Source organism: Lichenostomus cassidix, chromosome 2 (genome assembly GCF_008360975.1).
Source record: "Lichenostomus cassidix isolate B80296 chromosome 2, HeHo_3.0, whole genome shotgun sequence".
In the NCBI taxonomy this organism is placed as follows: domain Eukaryota; kingdom Metazoa; phylum Chordata; class Aves; order Passeriformes; family Meliphagidae; genus Lichenostomus; species Lichenostomus cassidix.
The window spans coordinates 5,877,258-5,896,440 of NC_139482.1; the positions used below are offsets into that span (position 1 = coordinate 5,877,258).

The 19,183-nt window shown below is 44.1% G+C and overlaps 1 protein-coding gene across 4 annotated transcripts in view; it reads right to left on the reverse strand.

The window, feature by feature from the left end:
* PRKAG2 (protein kinase AMP-activated non-catalytic subunit gamma 2) overlaps positions 1-19,183 on the reverse strand; it is a 206,258-nt gene that overhangs the window by 59,970 nt on the left and 127,105 nt on the right. For all 4 annotated transcript variants that reach the window (XM_085050220.1, XM_085050221.1, XM_085050223.1 and 1 more), the window contains one exon: positions 3,444-3,658. In XM_085050220.1, the coding sequence (XP_084906346.1) occupies positions 3,444-3,658 (215 nt within the window). The remainder of the gene's footprint in view (positions 1-3,443; positions 3,659-19,183) is intronic.

Below are 19,183 nucleotides of genomic sequence, written 5' to 3' on the forward strand. Positions count from 1 at the left end.
TCTCTTATCAGCTGAGTTCCTCATTATAACCTTCTAACTCAGCCACTAGGAGCACCTACACACACAGGGGAGAGCCTGTGAGGGCTGCTGCAGGGGTGTGTGACAGCCCCAGCACCTGACAAGTGCCTCGGTCAGAAATGCAGCACTCGCAGTCAATCCCTTCTCAGTCAGCACCAGAGGCTCCTCAGCTCCCTGGAGATCTGATTCATGCCCTGCAAATGCCTCTCTGGGGCACACAGAGACAACTGGAGCTACTGTACTCCCAGCTTAAGCAGCTCAGATGGGTTTCTAAAGTTAGGTGGGATAAATCCAGACCTTGGTGATTACCACAGACACCCATTTAGCAGGAGGTTAATTGGTGAGCTTTGTGTACTGTGTTGAGATGATACTCGCTGGAGGAGGATCTCCCTTGCTCAGGAACTGTCTCCCTCTATTTATTCCCCTCTCCAGAATCAAAGGCTTAAAAATCACATCAAAATACCCACTGTTGTAAGTGCAACTAAGATATGAAATGTTTTGCTTACATCTGCTGGGAAATAAATATTTTTATTCTTTCCTCCATGTCTTCTCTCTTACTCAACAGATTTAACCATTCTGCACCTGAGTGTCAGACATATAAAGTACAAGTACAGAACCAGCTTCAAATGCCATTAATTATAAAAATGGGCTAAGATTATTTCCAAATCCTGATACTGCATGTTCCTATAGTTATTTTAAATGATATTTCCTGGTCTGGCTCCAAGGGTTCCTCTTTCCTACTGCAACACATATAGCAGTCATGAATCATTTATAGTAGTTCTGGGGTCTCACACATTACCATTACCAGTTAAACAATGTAATAAGTGAATGAGATTTAAGTTGACAGAGCCTGTAGATAAGAGTCAGCTTCTAATTTCAGATGTCAACATGGAAGATGTCAACATGAACTGATCACCTAACAACGTGGCCACTATGAAACCATTTATCATATAATTTATAGTGTAATTCTAAGATAACTGAAATTGGTATGCCAGCAAATGGTGATGTAAGTAAAGAAGTTGAGCTTGCCTCTTACAGATTTGTTTATGGCACATGATTGTGAAATGACGTATTTATTAACACACAGCTCAGACTAAATGTAATGTTTGAAATTCAGTACTCAAGTCAAGAATGTTTGTCTACTGCTATTGTATTTGCGAAGGAATGCTGGGTCAATAATTTGCAGGGATTGAAAGACACAGCAGTCCTGAGGGAATGCTGATCAGCTTCAGAATCATGTCCTTTTGCAGGAACTCAGTCTTTCTCTCTAACAGTTTCTCCTACTAGAATGGCAAATCTAATCTCTCTCTCCAGTCTCTGTTGAAAATTAAACACCCAGAGCTTTGCTCCTCACTGATCTGTGGCTGCTGACATCTACTGCCAAGTAAAACTAATGATTCACTGGCAGCCCTGCACACTCACTGCTCTCAGCTATAAATGAGTACAGAGGGTATCAGACAATCAGGTGCTACACATCCCATGTATTTCTGTATATTCTGAACAGGAGAAAACTGAGCACAACATTCTGAGTTACCCACCAGACTCTCTCTTGTACATATATACAAGCACAACTGTTCATAAAAACCTGCTGAGAATTCTGTTTCTTTATTCTGGCATCTTCTACTCAAATTCATGTTGTCTGAATCAGCAAATAATCAAAAACAAAACAAACTTTTCAGTCTTTCAGTGAGTGGAATGTGCTAAGATTATGCTGTTTCCTCACTTCTATTCTAACAGGTACAAAAGACTCTTCTGTAGCTGCATAGCACAGATAAACACATTTACATGCAAATAATACGACTGATTGACTAAAACCTACCCAAAAACGTTTTTGTATCCTACAAAGCTTTGGGTTTAATAATTTATGTATCCCAAGAATATACTGACATGGAAAGGCAGTGAGCTGGCTGCAGAAAAGTTACTGCTGGAGTTCCCTAACTATAAATGTAGGGCTTATTTTATTAAATACTTTAATGACTTACTTTTGCATAGCAGAAGAACAGAAAGTCTGTAATTTGTAGGAAGAATTTGGCTTGCTTGAGCTAGAAAAACAAAGGCTGGCTACTGGTACAACAGGATGTAGCAAACAATGAATGAAAATGGCCATTAATTATGAGGGCAAATAGTTATAACCTGTCCATGAAAAAATTGGATTGAAAATCAGAGACTTCCGAACCTTTACAGAAGGGGCCCCTGAAACAGGGTAGATATTTTATGGGACGTGTGTGAACAGCTTAAAGTAGCACATGAACTCTGATCCAGGACCCAAATGCTTTCAGCATCACAGCAGCTGCTGGAGGTACCTCACACTAAAGCAAAAAGGCTTTGGGATTGCTGTGTTACCATGTTCAGATCCTGAACAGCTTTCCCATGGGTGAGTGGGAGGAAACTTCCTGCTTTTAAATAAATTACTGAGAACTGGAATGAAAGAGAACTTGTAGCTGTTCAACAGAGCAACTGACCTCATGAACCTGTATGCCCTTTATAGTTCTGGATTTCTAGATACAGAAAATGTTGAAGCTTTTATATTTTGGAGGGGGAAAAAAAAGAAGAAAAGCTGGGCAAAGCAGATGCAGAGTAGTTAACTCTGGTGACAGATCACAGTCTGCTGGTTCCATGAGTCAGAGGACTGGAAAGATACAATTAGTGCAAAGGAATTGATGCAAAGTGGAAAAGGGGCAAAAAGGCAAAGGAGGAAAAAAAAAAGGAGAGTGATGCCTCTGAGGCCCAGGCTGGCCAAAGGACAGAGGAGGAAGCGCAGCAGCATGCAGTACTGGAGAATATCAGAGGCTGGAATTAATGTGTTCCCAGGAACTGCTGAGTTCATGCATTACCAGGACCTGTAGAAACTACTCTTATGAAGACACCTTTACTATGTGGGGGGCTGGATAAATGCCCTGGTAGTGCTGCCCTTCCTTTTCTACTCTCTGAGCTTGGGCAGGAGGTGTGATAGCAACTTGTGCTATTAGTCACCAGCTGTCCCAGTCATCTCAGACTCCAGAGGCAGCAGGAACTCAGAACCCCTGCAGCTCATACTGCGAATTTCTTCTTTTATATGCTCTCTTCGGCTGCTAACTCTCTCATCAGCTTTTCTCAAGGGAGATAAAAGACAATCCTAAATCAAATTTTAGCCATCTCTGGGGTGGCATCTCAGCAATGTATCCTGGGATCTGTAGCCATTGCAAAACTCACTTTGAAGGTAGTGCAAATATTAGTCACTGTTTGGGTAAATCAGAAGGGAAACACCACCTTTGCATTCTTAGTGCCCTCTCAGCCAAATTCTGGAAAAACTGAAATAAAATGCCTTGTTTTCTCTGTGTCCCACAGCATGGACACACGCTGCAGCTCATCAGTTGTAACACAAGACAGTTCACACACAACCCTGCCCATTTCCCAGTGGAAAACTGCACACAAGCTTTACTTACTGGTTTTGAGGTAGCACAGGGAGCTGGTGTCATGATGGGAGGCTTGGCTGCACTTTGAGCTGGAGGCAGAGAAAATCTCTGCCCTGTGTCCGGAGGCGAGGAACAGTGAATCCGTGTTTCTAGTCTCTCAGGCTCATGCTTATAGGATTCCAGAGGGAACGTGGGCTGCTTGGTCACTTGTGTTGGGGTAGATGGAGAAGAGGAGAGGCCAGAGGCTGTGAACAACAAGAATGACCAAAGATCAGTTCAGGTGAAAAGCAGACAGAGATCTCAGCTTTATAGTAAACCTGTATATTTCACATTTCCCCAAACTAAAAGCATGGATCTCACCTCCTTGTTTATGAAAGGGAATTCTGCCTTGCCATTAAAACTCTTTTAAGCTGGTTGAACTGTCTGATCCACTGCAGGGAGGCACAGTGGCAGGATGGGAGTGCTGGAGGTTTGTGTTGTATTAACCTCCCCTCTGATTGCTTATTTCTAAAATGACACTCAGCACAGGTATTACTTTATTGTTGCCATTTTAATATTCCTGTGAGTTTCAGGATTACCTTTATCTCATGGCACACGGCTCAAAAGCTTTAATGGTTACTTATTCTTCTTTTCCATTATTTCCATTATTTTAACATCTATCTCAGCCAGCAGTTAGAATACAATTAGGAGCAGAGACAAAAAGGAACAGGACATATTTCTCCTGAGCCTCAGTTTGTTTTCTGTAAAGCTCTTGGCATTGCCTTTGTACAAACCAGAATTGTTTTCAGCAGCCTTTAAGGAGAAGGATTGATCTTATCTTTTGCCGAAAATCAATGTCAGCAGCAGATAATTTCTCTTGTGAGCACACTGTTTTTATTTGACACGTGTATCTACCCCAGCTGTATTTTTGGTTATGTTCCTAGGGAAGCTCTGAATTGTGATCAAACAGATTTAAATTGTGTTTATTATCCATTCAAGAACCAGCAAACATCCACAACCAGTTAGAAAATTCAGGCTCCAACATCTGTGCTTCTGGTTGTATCTACATGTACACCATCAAACCAAGGGTGGTTTTCTGGTGCCAGCATAAATCAGGACAGACTTAGATGCACAAAAACTATGAGGCAGAACTGAGATATGTATTTTTAAGTGGGCTGTAAGAGCTCTGAATTTGGTTCATTGCTTGTGCTTCCATAGATTTGTGTAGATCACCATTTAGTCCAAAGGGGACCCAAGCCCATCAGAAGGGAGCAGATAAGACAACATTTAATGAGTATAAAATCCCAAGCTACTCAAAGGAGTGTTTGAGAACACGATGCATCTGCATGGTAAGTCTGGCTCCTCATTGTGAGCTTTCAGGGCTCCACCAGAGATCATTGAACCACAGGATTTTTCCTAAAATGCCAGACTTGGAAGACTGGCCATCCAACACCTCAGGGAGGGATCTATTACTTGAAGAAACTGTTACTTCTGATGTATCTGGGGAAGAGTTAGCATATTGTTTGTTTAAAGGAATTAACATGTAATATGGGTAACCATTCTCTAGCTATTATTCTTCTTTGAAAACAGCCTTTCTTGATGGCTTTCACATAATAAGACAACTTTATAATAATAGAGTCACTCAACATGAAACCTGCAAAATAATTAGGCTCTAATATGTTTTATTAATGTGGGTTTAGTGGTACAGACTACTGTATTTATTTATTTCAAAGAAAATCCTTATGCTTACTGATAAATTTTAGCTTTACTGGAATCAAAAAGGACCCCCTACTCAGTGCCTATCTTTGGTCCTTTTAAAAAATAGCAGCTGGACTTCAATTTAATTAACTAAGGAGCCTTGGAGCTCTACCAGTCAAGCAGCAGTAGCACAAGCCCAGAGGAGACTGGGGCTGGAGGCAGATCCAGATGTTGGCTGATGTGACATGGCTGGTGCCATGGAGGGAGACAAGAGTAACCACCCTGGCATTTTCAATGTCCTCAACCTCTGCTCATTGCAGGGGCACTAGAGAGTGTGTTCCTTAGGGATTGAAAGGACACCTAACTTGCCTGTTCAGTTTTTGCTTACAGACAAATTTGGATAAGCAGTTCTGGGGAAGATGCTCCTCTGTATTTTTATGGATGTACAAATGTTCCCTGAGTGCTCAGACTGGGGGTTGAGGTAGCTGTAATCGATGCAAATGGGAAACCACTAAAAGGGAGAAAAACACCATTAGATCTTAAAGTCTTGCTGCTGGGATGTTCTGATTGTGTGCTAATGTATTCAGCAAGTCCACAAGAGCCATTTCCAGTGCTGAGAGGCTCTGCCAAAAGAGTTTTTACCAGACCTACAGAAACCACACACTCAGCAGCCGAGCAAGGCTGGCCTGCCAAGTGCAGAGGACATCTGTAGGGCACAGGGACATGTGGAAAGGGGACCATGGAGGTGACATCTCTTACATCCTGTGAAAGCTATTGTCACCTCATCACAGACATGGAACAGCCCAGGCAGGACAGACTATGTTTCCATTTGTAAGAACATTCACTGGTGGTGAATCTCCTTTTGGATGCCAGCCTTGGATACTTGGCATGAGTTTTTATGGATGAAGAGCATCTGTGACTCCAGAACACTGAGCCTTAGAACTGTTTGTTTCAACCAGGCACTTCTAACATACTCACTGTGAGGCACACCCTAATACAGCTGACATTCAGTTTGTCCGTGACTCAGTTTCTCCACAGAGTTGAAGGGAAAAATATAATAATTTTGCAGGGTACTTAAGTTAATGTAATTAAGCTTTTCAAGCTTTTAAAAGACTACCTCATAGCATTATTGTGGTATCTATGTTATTTATATTTGTACAATACTGAGACTGAAGTCATAATCACATAGGAAATGATAAATATTTTATGATTCTCAAAACAAAATACTCTTGGCTGCTGGGATACAGATTAACACCCTAAATGCTATGAAGTTTTTTCTAAAAGCCTTCCACATCAAAGAATGAAAATCTGTAATATATCTGAAGACCAAAATCAGTTCAGGAATAACAGAGCTTTGTATTAACATTAGTCCTATTGGACTGACAACTGAACAGCAGCATTGGTGTAAATATATTTTTACCTGTACACACAGAAGGAATCCAGTGAAGAGACAAGATGCAACTCTATCCCATGCCTAAAACCAGCTTATTTGGGAGAATGTTCTTAAAACAATTAAGCAGTTGAAACCAAACAATTCTAGATTCTTCTATAATGAAGCCAAAATGATTCCGAATGTATGTAGGATTTTGAGGAAGAAACAAACTTTGACATTAGCTACAAACCCTACTAGTTCTGGTAACAATATGAACAAAATGGGGTGTTTTCATGTTACAAAACTTAATAGCTGTTCCTTCTTCCATAGCACAAAAGAACTGTAGAAAAAAAAATTACAAATAGAGAAAAAGGTCTAGCAGATCAGATGCTGTGTCACTGGCTAACAAAAGGGTTTGTCCTTTGGGGGTGGAACTGCATGATCTTTAAGGTTTCTTCCAACCCAAACTACTCAATGATTCAATGATTCTGTATTTCCTACTGCTTAACCCTATCCAGTTTTGAAACAATCCAAGGGTTTTGCTTTGTTCTGATCACTCTTACATCTCCTTTCTGGGGACAAAACAAGAGCAAATAAAGAGGATAATTTTGTGGTCTCCATATTGATGAATCATAAGTATTAACATTTGCATAACTGAATATACATCTGAATAAGAATATTCATAAGATTCACATGAATGTGTGGTGCAAAACAACTTTCATATTACAGTATAACTTCACATGGAATGCGTATGTGAGATCCTTACAGAACTAGATAGCATCAGACTTAGTTTTGAGCAGAATTTCCAGCTGCCTTGCCCCTGTGACAGTGACAGCACACAGGGATGGCCCAGCCCTCAGTTCTGTGCCTCTATTTGAGCAACTTCAGCTGGGATCAAGCTGCACATCCCGGGTTGGATGCCAGAGCCCCGAGGAAGTGCTGCTGGAATGGCAGTGCCACACCTTTGGCTCAAATCAGCACCCAGCACAGCTGGTATTGAGTTGGGCACAGACAGACAAAAATAGTGTTGCTCCCTTCACTTGTTCCTGTAGGTATTTACAACAATTTATTTTAAATAAAACCTTCATTTTGCATAGCACTACATCCACCTACTTGGGCATTCTGATCCAAACTAGCCCTCCACTGATACATAACAGGAAAGGACGAAGTGCTGCGTTGTCATCCCTGTAGTCCCAAGGGAAGAAGGGTGGATGCCCTCCTACATTTCCTACATTCCCAGGGTGTCACTCACAATGAGTTCTGTCAGCTACATTTCATGCCTGACCTGGCAGGATGCATCTGGTGGTTTCTGGGAGGAAGGATGCTCACAGCCCAGTGATTCCTGCCAATCCCTCCCTTTTTATCAACCCTTTTCCAGAAAGGAAAACAACTGCTGCCCCCATGAACCTTTGGGGCCACCTGCCCACAAATGATGCTGGTAGGGATTTCAGGGATGTGCTAACACTCCTGGACAGAGGTTGGCTTCAGGGGGACAGTAAGAGTGTCACAGTCCCCTGTTGAGGGCCCAAGGGATAGAGCCAGCAGTCTACTCTCAAACTTTACTTTCGCATTTGTGTGCTTAAGATGAAGCTGCTGAAACTGGTGAGAGTTGCTGGCCATGAAAATTAAATCGCTTTTGCCCTTTCCCCTGGAATCACACTTCAGTATTCTCTCACCCTGTACCTGACCAAGCAAATAATAATACAGCTAATGCATAAGGTTGTGATTGAAACAGTTTTCCAAGTTTATATATAGGGATATATTAATTTATGATTTAGACTGAAACCTCTCAGAAAAAAAAACCAAACACAAACAAAAGAACAAAAAACCCACAAAAAAACCTAAAAGGAATTCCATTTGCAGTGTCTCCATGTGACACTTTTTGTCTTGACTCCTTCCCAGGACAACACTGTCCTTTCATTTGCATTCTCAGCTGGCAGTGAAACAGAGAAGGCGGCAGGCTGTGGCTGCTGAATTTTAAGTACCCTGCAGCACAAGTGAATCTGAGTTGAGCTGCTGGTTCATTAAGCTGATTCACTCTTCAGACACAATACTATGTTAATTCTGACACATAAGCAAATCAATGCAAATTACACGAAATGAGGTTTAATGCCACTTAATGGCAGCAAAGCTCTGAACCCATCAGCAGGTAAATGGTTACTGCCTGTTTCCATCCAAACAGTACTGGTGACATTTGCACTAAATGTAAAATATCCGTTAGTTTAAAAAAAATAATAAATTAAGCCTGAAAAGTAAATCTGAAAAGTTATTGTGCCAAAAAAATACTATGGATGCTGCCCAGGATATTTTCTGTGGTATCTAACATTGTCACTTACACACCAGTTCAGGTGCCCCCACCATATAAGAATTACAGCTCCTACTCTTGAACCCTGTAGCCTTTATCTGTGATTGACAGTGCCTCACACATATAATTTCCAGGCCTTCCAGTCCTTCCAAGCTCCCTGGTTCCAGCTGAGCAGCATCTATCCCAGCTGCATTAGCACATGCATTTGCTTCAATCTGACAGAAACAACTCCATGGCTTTCCATGTGGCAGGTACACCATTCAGTGAGCACCTTATTCATTTCCAAAAACATATTTCTGATTTTTCATTAATCAGAGGAAGAGAAAAAGACACCTTTTGAGTAATTAAAGTATCATATGCTGTCTGAAAATTTCACAGGAAAATGTATATTTTTTCCACTTAAAAAAATATTAAAAATCTAATTTGTTTTTAGCAGTTTAAACACAGTAAAGGAAATAACTTGTTAAGTGGTCTCAGCCACAGAAATATCTGATCCTGAAAGCTCCAGCTTTTGCTTCAGATGCTGTTTCACTTTGTAAAACCAAAGACTCACTCGTTTCCAGAATTCAGCCTGTTCTACTCTGCTTGTGGTCTATTTATGTGCTGAAACCACATTTGTATCTGCAGAATCTGCAATGTAACACCTTTTCCTTGTAAAATCAGGAGCTGGAGAGTTTAAGTAGCAAAGTTTTGATAATCGTTCTTCTTTCTGAAGATGACAGCCTTTCCCTTTATGAGGAAAGGCTGAGCAGGAGAAACTCTTGCCTGTATCCTTTAAAGGATTTACTGCAGATCTCTCCTGCAATGATGACTACACAGAGGATCTTCCACCTTGCCTAGAACCACATATTGGTTGTCTTACATTGTTAAATGTACTTGTCAAAGCTGTAGAGACTTGACAGGTAATGCCAGCTCATAAAGCAACAAACACATGGGATCCAAATACAGCAAATGGAGACCAGAAATTCTGGTGGAGAGCATCCCTCCCAAAGGGCTTTTTCTAGTTCTCATTGGCAGCAAGGTTCCAGCCTGGCTTCTAACTACTAATTTTCTGCCAATGCTTCTCCTTTGTCTTGCAAATACTGGAGAAAATACCACAGCCAAATAATTCAGAAGCAAAGAAAGGGAGATCACTCTCAAGCTTCATGGCTAAGAAAAGCTTTTTTAGAGACAGCCAAATGCACATTCCATTGCTGTTCGACAGCCTGACAGGTGATGAATGAAGAGGTCCTGGTAATGGTTGAGGTAGTCACTGAATAAGTGCCTGGGCTGGCACGAACAATTAACTCGGCACGGTAATTATACTGAGAGACTCAGCACCAAGACTTCATCAGACACCAGATGGCTGTGTCAGAAACACAGACAACGTGTACCTTGCCAGCACGAGTGCCAGCGAGAGGAGTAAAGCACTAACAGAGATCCTCAGCAGGTAACAGCCTGATGGGGGAACACCAGCAGGAAAAGGAGGTTTGGGCACGAATCTCTACGGGAAATTCACGAGCAAAGAATGCTTCACCCTCCTGTGCATCCATCACCCACAGAGTTCGGGGTCAAGGAGTTTGCAAATCCCAGCTTTTCACTTCCACCAGGCAACTCCCCACTCCTGCCACTGACCGCAGAGCAGGAGCAGCTCAGGAAGGCCACACAGACCCGGCACTGCCACTAACGGCATGTGACATCCTGCAGCCGCTGCCTGGGGACCACTGCTGGGCTAGGACAAAACCCAACCCTGCAGTGCTGTGACACCCACCTAAAAAGTCACTGAAATGAAATCCATCACTCTTCACTCAAACTGCGCTGCGCTGGAGAGACGCACGACATGTGTGCAAACCCCGCTTTTTTTTTTTTTTCTGATCCGAACCAGATGAGTAATGAGCCAAAGCCAGCCCAGGCGAAGGAGCCACGTGTCGCAGTTGGCCCTTATCGAAGTGCTGGTGGCTGCTGAAAGGAAAGTCCCCGCTGTCTGTCCCAGGCGGGCACAGCCCGCAGCACATGCCAGGGATTCACATGCTCGCTGCTACCGCTGCTGGTTACAGCCGGCTGCTGGGAGAAACAATGCCTACAGCAGGACGCCTTTATTTACTTAATACACCACCTGGCATTTTAACTTTCGCAGAGTACTTTGTGTTCAGCGCCTTTAATGAAGTAACTTTTGTTTTCTATTTTAGCGGAGAGGCTGGCTGCTCAGGCGGGCATTTAACAGCGCTTTCCACATTAACCTCCATCGTCCTCTCCAGGCTTTCTTCTGTTTTGAGCCAAGCTGAGCTAAATGCTCCCCTGCCATTGCAGAAAGCTGCAAGTTGCCCGTCTTTGGAGACACTCTGGTGGCCAGCACTGTGTGTCCCTCCATCACCCTGCCCTCTGCCAGAGGCTGCTAGAACTGCTTTCTGCCTCTCTCGCTAGCAAAACTCCCAAAGCACAGCCACCATCATCATTGCTCATGTTCTGCTTCTGGTAGCACCTGCTGCGTGCAAAGTGCTTCACTGACAGAAAGGGTAGCAGAGGCACCAGCCTGAAGGGCTTGCATTTTGACAGGCAAAGGAAAAGAGCAGGAAAACTGGGGGGGAAGGTGGGAGGAGGAATGCCACATGCACAATATATAAAGACAAGTTTGGACGTAATTACTTACTTGTGCTGATGCTTAATTTCACGTTTAGGGATTTCATATTTAATCACTGCACTAAATGGCAGTTTTTCGAAAGCAGCTGCTTGAGGGGTTGGAGAACAGGATAGGTTGTTGCTTCACCTATGATTTATGATATGTTCATCCAGTGTAAATTTTAAAAAGTGAGGTAATTGAGGCAAAGATTTGCTTGCAATAAAACAGAGCCTTAACCATGTAGCTTATTTCTGTAACACACTACAGCAGAGGAACACCCCCTGGAAACTGAAAAAAAAAAAAGCTCCAAACATTTTACAAATATGTCATCAGAAGTGCAAGTTAACGAAAAGAACAGTCTAAATAAGAGTCTGCAGAACCCCACTGAAATCCCTGTGGGTGATTTCATCTGCACAGTGCATCCACTCGCTGTGTAACCGAGATACAGAATATTAATGCACATAAAGACCAGTAGGGTATCTATTTGCAGTGTAGGCATGACAGCTCCAGGGCTGGTGCCAGGGGAACGTGCACTGTACTGTGCATTCAGCTAAAGGCTGTGTTTACCCTGTGATGCTTCCCGAGGTTGGGAATAGCAGGATATAAGGCTGTCAGAGCAGAGACTTCAGGACTCAGGCCCTGAGACCAGTTCTCTGTTTAATTTATCAGTTTATATAAGCCTCAGGTTCCTACTCTTGCAATGAATAGGATAGCTCCAGAGGTGCCAGTAATAGCACTGGAGTTACAGCTGGATTGCAGGTCTCGCAGCACAGTTTAATTTTGTTTATTTTCTGCAATGTTTACAAGGGCACTGAGGTGCGAGTAATTAAATATTTACAAAGTACTTCGAATACTCAGGAAAGCTGTAGCTAAAGAAGGAAGCAATGATTTGAAATTCCTTTGCTTCTGATATTAATTTTTTAAACCTGTCCTTTCTTCTTTTATTAAAAGAAAAAAAAAATCTCTTATTCTAGCTCTTTTCAAAATTCAGCAAGAGTCCAAGCACTGCTTCAGCCTGTGGCATTTGCCTCTTCCCACTGTGTCTGAGTCAGACCTGTGTCTCATCATAATTCCTCTCTTGCTAACCTGGGAATTAATCTTTTCGTGCACATATGGCACAGCAGAGACAACACAGTGCTCTCTAGCACACCTTCCAAAGCCTTCTGAAGAAATAACTAATGACTTCATGGCACTTGTTTGATTGAAAATAAATTGCTGTGGGACTGCTCCTGCTCCTTATGCCACTTGGTAGTATAATTTCCATTGCCTTAGTTGGTACTTGCTGGTGCTTTTAGCAGAAAATTAGTGCGGTAAATGGCTGCTTTCTCTAGACACCAGCTGGCACAGAACTTCCCCTCTCCTCCCCTTGGAATGATCCATGCAGCACCAGCTTTCTTCTGCCTTTCACAATTAGATCTCAAGGTGATGTGGATGACAAAGAACTTCAGACCTCCATCCCTCTGGTTAGTTCTAATCCAGACTGGTTTTCCAGTGCAGTACAAACACTCCTCTTGGCACAGGAAGGCAGCAGTGGGAAAGGAGCCAGGAGCAAAGCAGAATTACTTTGTAGTGTGGCATTGCTGCTTTATACCCCTGAAAGTGGACAGGAAACTACAGCCCAAGTTCTAACAATTGCTATGGACAGAGTTGTCCATCTAGGAGCTGGTTGAGTGCACAAGGGAGAAAAAAGGAGAGAAGACAGCAGTATAGGCATGCACCAAACCCACAGCTATAGCAGTGCCCTGAACTGAGATGTACTTATCCACCACTGGCAGTTCATGCTTCCCATACGTGGGGAATCAGTTACCATCTTATTTTTTTCTCCCAGCACAGAAACCAGGTGAGAATAAAATAAAATTAAGTTCTGTCCTCTTGCTGTGACTCTTCACACTCTTACCAATAAAGTACTGCTACAATACCCAGCAATGAAATGAGGCTGAAGAGCAGCAATATCCCATCTGTACATTAAAACTTCAGGATGGAGCCAGGAAGTACCCCAAGAGGCTACCCAAGGGTTACCAAAAGGTACATCTACAGAGTTTTAGATGCTGCTGTTGCCACAACTGTGAAGTCAAACACGCTTAGCAAGTGTGCTACCTGCCCAAGAGAGCCATGAACACTTGGGCCCACCCTACTTAAGGAGTTCAGACTGAAATAAATCCCTACTTTGTTAACATAAATCTAAAGTAACTTCAAACTCATACTTGGATAAATAACAGTCACATGAAATGAACCAACACTCACCTTGGGATGTCTGATGATCCTACCAAGTTGGAGGTCCCTTTAAACTCCATCATTTATTCTTACCTGCCCATGGATAAAATTCAAACTCATGGGAGAGGACAACATTTCAGTGATGTCCATTGCATTGGATCAAACAACACCTGGTGCCATTTCATATCTCCACTGCCATGTGTTTCTATTGACCACAACATTTCTGATATTTTTACACCAACATGGCACAAGGTTGGCCTGTGCCTTCCCAGCCATGAAGGCTTTCTTCACTCCTGATCTGCCTCCCTCTTCTTCAGACCAAGCACCTCCTCTCCTCTCCATGCTTCCTGCTAAAATATTATATCTAACTCTCCAGGTCCAGTAGAGAATGATGCTACAAGAATAAGTTAGAGGAATTCCTCACACATTTTCTTTTTTCTTGCAATTTCATCTTCCACTTGCAGGCTGATTTAGGCCTATCTCTTCCACTTGCCAAGTCACCAGAGTGCCTGCAAGATCAGCCCCCAAAAGCATGCACAGGGTGGCTTTCTTTGCTTGGCTGCCCAACCAAGTTACAGCTGATACCTCCTGCTCTGTGGTGCTGCAAGCCTCTGGCAGGAAAGAACACGAGAGCCCTTTGGCAGAGGACATTTTTCCAAGGGCTGGACAGGCAGTTTGCATCTCCAGGAAATCCTTCCCCTCCTCTGTCATCCAACCCCAGTGTCACCCCACAGCCCATCCCAGGTCACTATTACAGCATGCCTCCAGCACATGACACAGTCACATTCCTGGCTTGTTCTGTTCCCCAGAGCTGTCATCCTGCTGTAAAGCAAATGAAAACACAGGAGCCAAAAGGACTCAGCATGCTGAGAGTGAGTACCTTAATAGCAGGCTCACGGGAACAGAAGACATCTCCATGCCAGAGATTCCCCTGGCTCAGTGGGAAATGTGATCTATTTAAGCAGATCCACTCCTGCCCTTTCATTCTGCTCCTCTCCATCACCCTAGCTCTCATCTTTTGCAGGTCTCTCCCTAATTGTCCAGAGACTTTGGTCCCATTCCTGCACACCAGCATCAGCTGTGGACAAGCAGTTCACACTGACATGCCAGCCCAGCCTCATATCCCACCCAAGTTAATACTCCAGAGCAGAGTAGGGATTTTTCAGCACCACTTCAGTCCTTGGACTCGGGAAAGCTGAGCCATGCCTGCTCACAGGCAGCCAGGTGCAAACCCAGAGGACTGGCACACTGGGAGCTGCAGAAGCCAGGCAAAGCCAGCAGCCATAAAAATCACAAAACGTGAACAGACTGTTTGGTGTTTCCTTTGCATCAAGATAAAACTTGGTTTATCTCCAAGCAGGTACATTTGCAGAGGCTCTTCCTTGAAGTTTGCCGCCTCTCTGTCTAGGACAACACAATATCCAAAATCTTGGGCATGAGAGATGTAGACAAAGTCTACAATAGTAATGTTCATATACTGAAAGGGGAGCAATTGCAGGAGCAATTCTGACCTGCTGAGGTGCCAGAGAAAGATGCATGGGTAACTCTTAAATATCTGATCCCAGCATCTCCCTCCTGAGAAGGATCAGTAAAAAAGCCACATGGATTCAAGAAGTTCTGCATTAGAGGGCAGCCTGTGGGCAGAGGTCTAACTGCCTGCCGTGTTGACTTCTATAACTCTGCAAAGGTCAAGGAAAGGAAATGCTCAGAAAACTTGTAAGCTCTTCTAGTTAAGGCTTTCATCCTGTGAGAATCTGTGCACACAGGAGAGGAGCTTCAGAGGAGGCTATGAGGAAGGGACCTGAGGGCAGGAGGTAGAACTCCTGGGGAAGGGATGAATCCACCAGCCAGGACCAGATGGAGCAATTGGTGAGTCTGCTGCGACAGCCCTGGCAGAGCCACTCAAATGCTGCTCTTCAGCTTGGAGCAGATGATCTCCACAAGCTCCACCCCACCACCCTGCCCACTGAGACAGCTGGAAACAGGCAGGGGTCAGGGCTTCAAACCTGCAAGAAAGTACATTCAACCTGAACCCTTCTGAGGAGCAGAAGGTCTCTTCCCAGGACACGTGTGTTCCCGGCAAGGGCAGCGGATGCTTCCCTGCCAACCTGCCCCAGCCCCTGTGCAGGGGGCTGGTTATGCAAGTTCTGACTCAGATGTCAGGGAGTGAAGCCAACACTGCAAAGGCCATGGTGAACAACTGTCAAATGATAAAAGATTTCAGTCACTGCTGACTGAAGCTGGATTTCACCTAGCAGGGAAAGGCTTTTTAGCTTTTTATCTCATCACCAACCCCCTGCACCAGTCATTTCCCTCCCAAGCTGCATTATTTTGAACTCATTCCTGAAAATAAATTATGAGCTGTTTTCTCTTTGTAAAAACTAACTAGTGCAGTGGAAAGCTGGTTGTTTTCAGTTGTTAAAGCAAGGAAGTGCTGCAGCCTGCTCCTAGAAGCACAGGCAGCTTTGGGACAAGTGCACTGCTACCTCAGTGTCTGCATATTCTCCAGATACCCAGAGCTCCTGCTCAGGAAGCCATTTAGATTGATTCTGCCTCCACAAACACTGTGACGAGTTTCCACGCACTCCTGCAAGCAGTAAACCTCTATATATTACCTCAGTTTACTGAACATTGGTGTAAATGTATTTGATGCTGGGAGTTATCTGCTGCTGGTCAACACAAATGAATCAGTCAGGTGGTAAAAGACCAGCTGGCTTTAAAGCCACCTAGACAAGGGATCATGGCTGGCAGCACACGAGCTGAGCCAGGTCCTGCACAAACTAGTCAGAAAAGGGGGACTGGTGTCTAGTCCTTCCAGTCCAGATTCAGAGGACATAAGATGAGGAGACTGCATTTGCCAAGAACACCACAACCTTTGTTTTCCAAGCCTCTGCATTTTTCTGACAGTTGGTTATGTACCCAATAGCTCCAGCAAAATAGATAACGCTGCAGAGACAGCATGAGATCCTTAACTCCTATCAACCATGAGCTTCCAGATTGACTGCAAAGAACATCAGGAAGTTTTGCAATGCTCTCTTTTCAAGAGAGGACAGGACAGTACAGAATAATGCTCATGGCTCTCCATAAGTTTCCTTAAGATATACCCTTATAGGCTCTTGGAACATCAAGGGGCTTCAGCAGTACATTTGCACCATTTGTTCCATTACACTGTAGAGCTGTGGCCAAAAGAGGCCTTTTTTTCTCTCTCTCTCTCTCTTTTTTTTTTAAAACAACCCCAACTATTGCAATGATTAAACAGATGTAGTCTGCTGAAGTTTCACCACATTAAAAGCAATTCAGTCACTGTTTTGGGGAAGGCAGCTAGTATTGATGCTTTTTCTTGATAGAAGATTGAATAAGAAGCATCTCCCTGAAGTTCTGTAGAACTTGAACAGGATCCAGCTTGGAACAACTCAGCTGTATCAGTGGTTGGTACAAGCTGAACAGCAGCCCAGGCCAGCTGAGCTCTCTGGACCATCACGTGGCTGGGCACTGGCCTTGCAGAGCTTATGTCCAAGGTATTCACACTATGTGGAGCCAAGTGTGGGATTTGTGATAGCATTTGCCTCAGCCCTGTCCACCTCAGCAATGCCAAAAGAGTGCTCAGCCCTATTCCAAGCATGGATTGCACCACATTCTGCCACCCCACGAGGTCCTGGAGTTTGTGTGAAAGCAACTTCCCAGCACAGACCTCAAACTTTGCAACCAGCAGTTTTTGGAGAGGGCCCTGACTTCCATTCAGATGCAGCAGCAGGAGTGGCTGTAGGTCTAAACCAAGATGAGAGGGGTCTGCTGGTACCACTAGTACCAAGCAGGCAGAGCAGGAAGGTTGAGACCTCAGGTGCTGGGGGATTAGTTTCCCCAAAATTGCAATTATTTGTGTTACTTTGGGCTCTGAGTGCATTGCTTCATCTCGGTAAATAAAGGCACGGTGAAAATAAAGGGCTCTGGTGGTGAATCAAAACTATTTAGTGTGAAGGAAAATAATCAGAGCTGGGCAGGGGGCACAGCTGGCCACAGGAGGAGGCGAGAGCTGCAGAAACAAATGGATATCAACCAGAGTGAGCCCAGCCACTGAAATGGCCAAGGTAAACAAGGCCAATCTGTGAGACTGCCTCAGCAATATGCAAAGAGAAAAAGGATCCCCCACAGACATAATTATGTAACTCTGTCATTGCTGAAACACAACAGCACCCATCAGTGACCTTGCTCCCCATGCCATGTGTCCCATCAGAGGTGACAGAGCTCCCAGGCACTGCACACCTTTGTACTGTGGCCGAGTGCAAGAAATAGGTAGAAAGAAATCCATGCAGGAACAGCAGAACACATTACTAACTATATTTAGTTCCATTCCTTCGACTGTTACCTGAAATCAATCAAAATCCAAAAGAAGATATCCCAAACCTGCACTTACAAATATACATATCTCACATTCTTTTCATTCATATTGATACATTTCCATTTTTCTCTTGCTGGTGTCCAGAGCTGGAGTTTTAATGACATTTTGCTCTGGCTCTGTTTTCAACACCCCTGATGATAAGTACGTGCCAGCAGCTGCTGAAGCAACAGTTGCTGCAGATCCAGTGTCAGAGTGTGACAGACATGTGGAAGGCTGCTGGAGATGGGAGGACAAGCAGCCTGGGACCCTGTGATTCCCAGCCACGTGCCACAGTGTGATCAAGGAAAACTGGCTCAGTCCTTTCCCTGGACTGCCTTCCTCTCCTCCTCCCCTTCCCTGTGGAGCTGGGTTTCCTCCCTCACACTTGGAGCCCTTTGGTTTGGCTGACACAGGGGATTTATCTCAATTAAATTAAGCAAGAAAGGAGAAAGGCGTGCTGAATGCAGGGAAACTGTCTGCCACCAATACTTATGAAGCAAAGGGTGCAGGAAATACCTCAATATTCCCAGTCATCCACAGCCACTTCATCCTTCCTTCACTCAGCTCTGGGCTGTCCCAGCAGCCTTTCAGGAAGGTCTAAAATCTTTAACCAAGGGCTAAAGCACCTGGTGAACAGGACTCAGATTCAGGACCAAGGCTGGAAATAATCATGCAATTGCACAGGCAGAAGATGTGTGTCTTTGATGACATCATTAGCGGAGATGGGGACCTTGCTGGGAGCCAGGTGCTGTCCTTGTGGGATTTCATTCCCTCGTGAAGATTACAGGATGATTCCTGCTGAAAATGCGGACATTGTTATGTCCTTCTATATTCCTGTGGGGATTACCAGACTCTGTGAACAAATCTCTTCCTTCCCTCCTGCATGCTGGTGCTCTTGGTGCTCCTGCTGCCATGGTTTGCTCAGGAAGAGGAAGCATGAGCACAACGTGCTCACACCATCACTGTCCCTGGTGGCATCACCCACGTGTCAGCTGGCCTTGCCAAAGGAAGGGAAGGTCAGATGGCTCAAAGCACAGAGCCAGATTTCTGCAAATCCCAGGAGAATTGGCATCAAATACAAACATGTCCACTCAGCTCTGCAGCACTGTCACGGATCAGCTACGCCATCCCAAATATTGAGCATTTTGCAGAGAAAAAATAACCAAATAGCCCTCACAATAAGCTCTTCTGCACCAGATTATTAACCACTGTATAGATCCTTTCC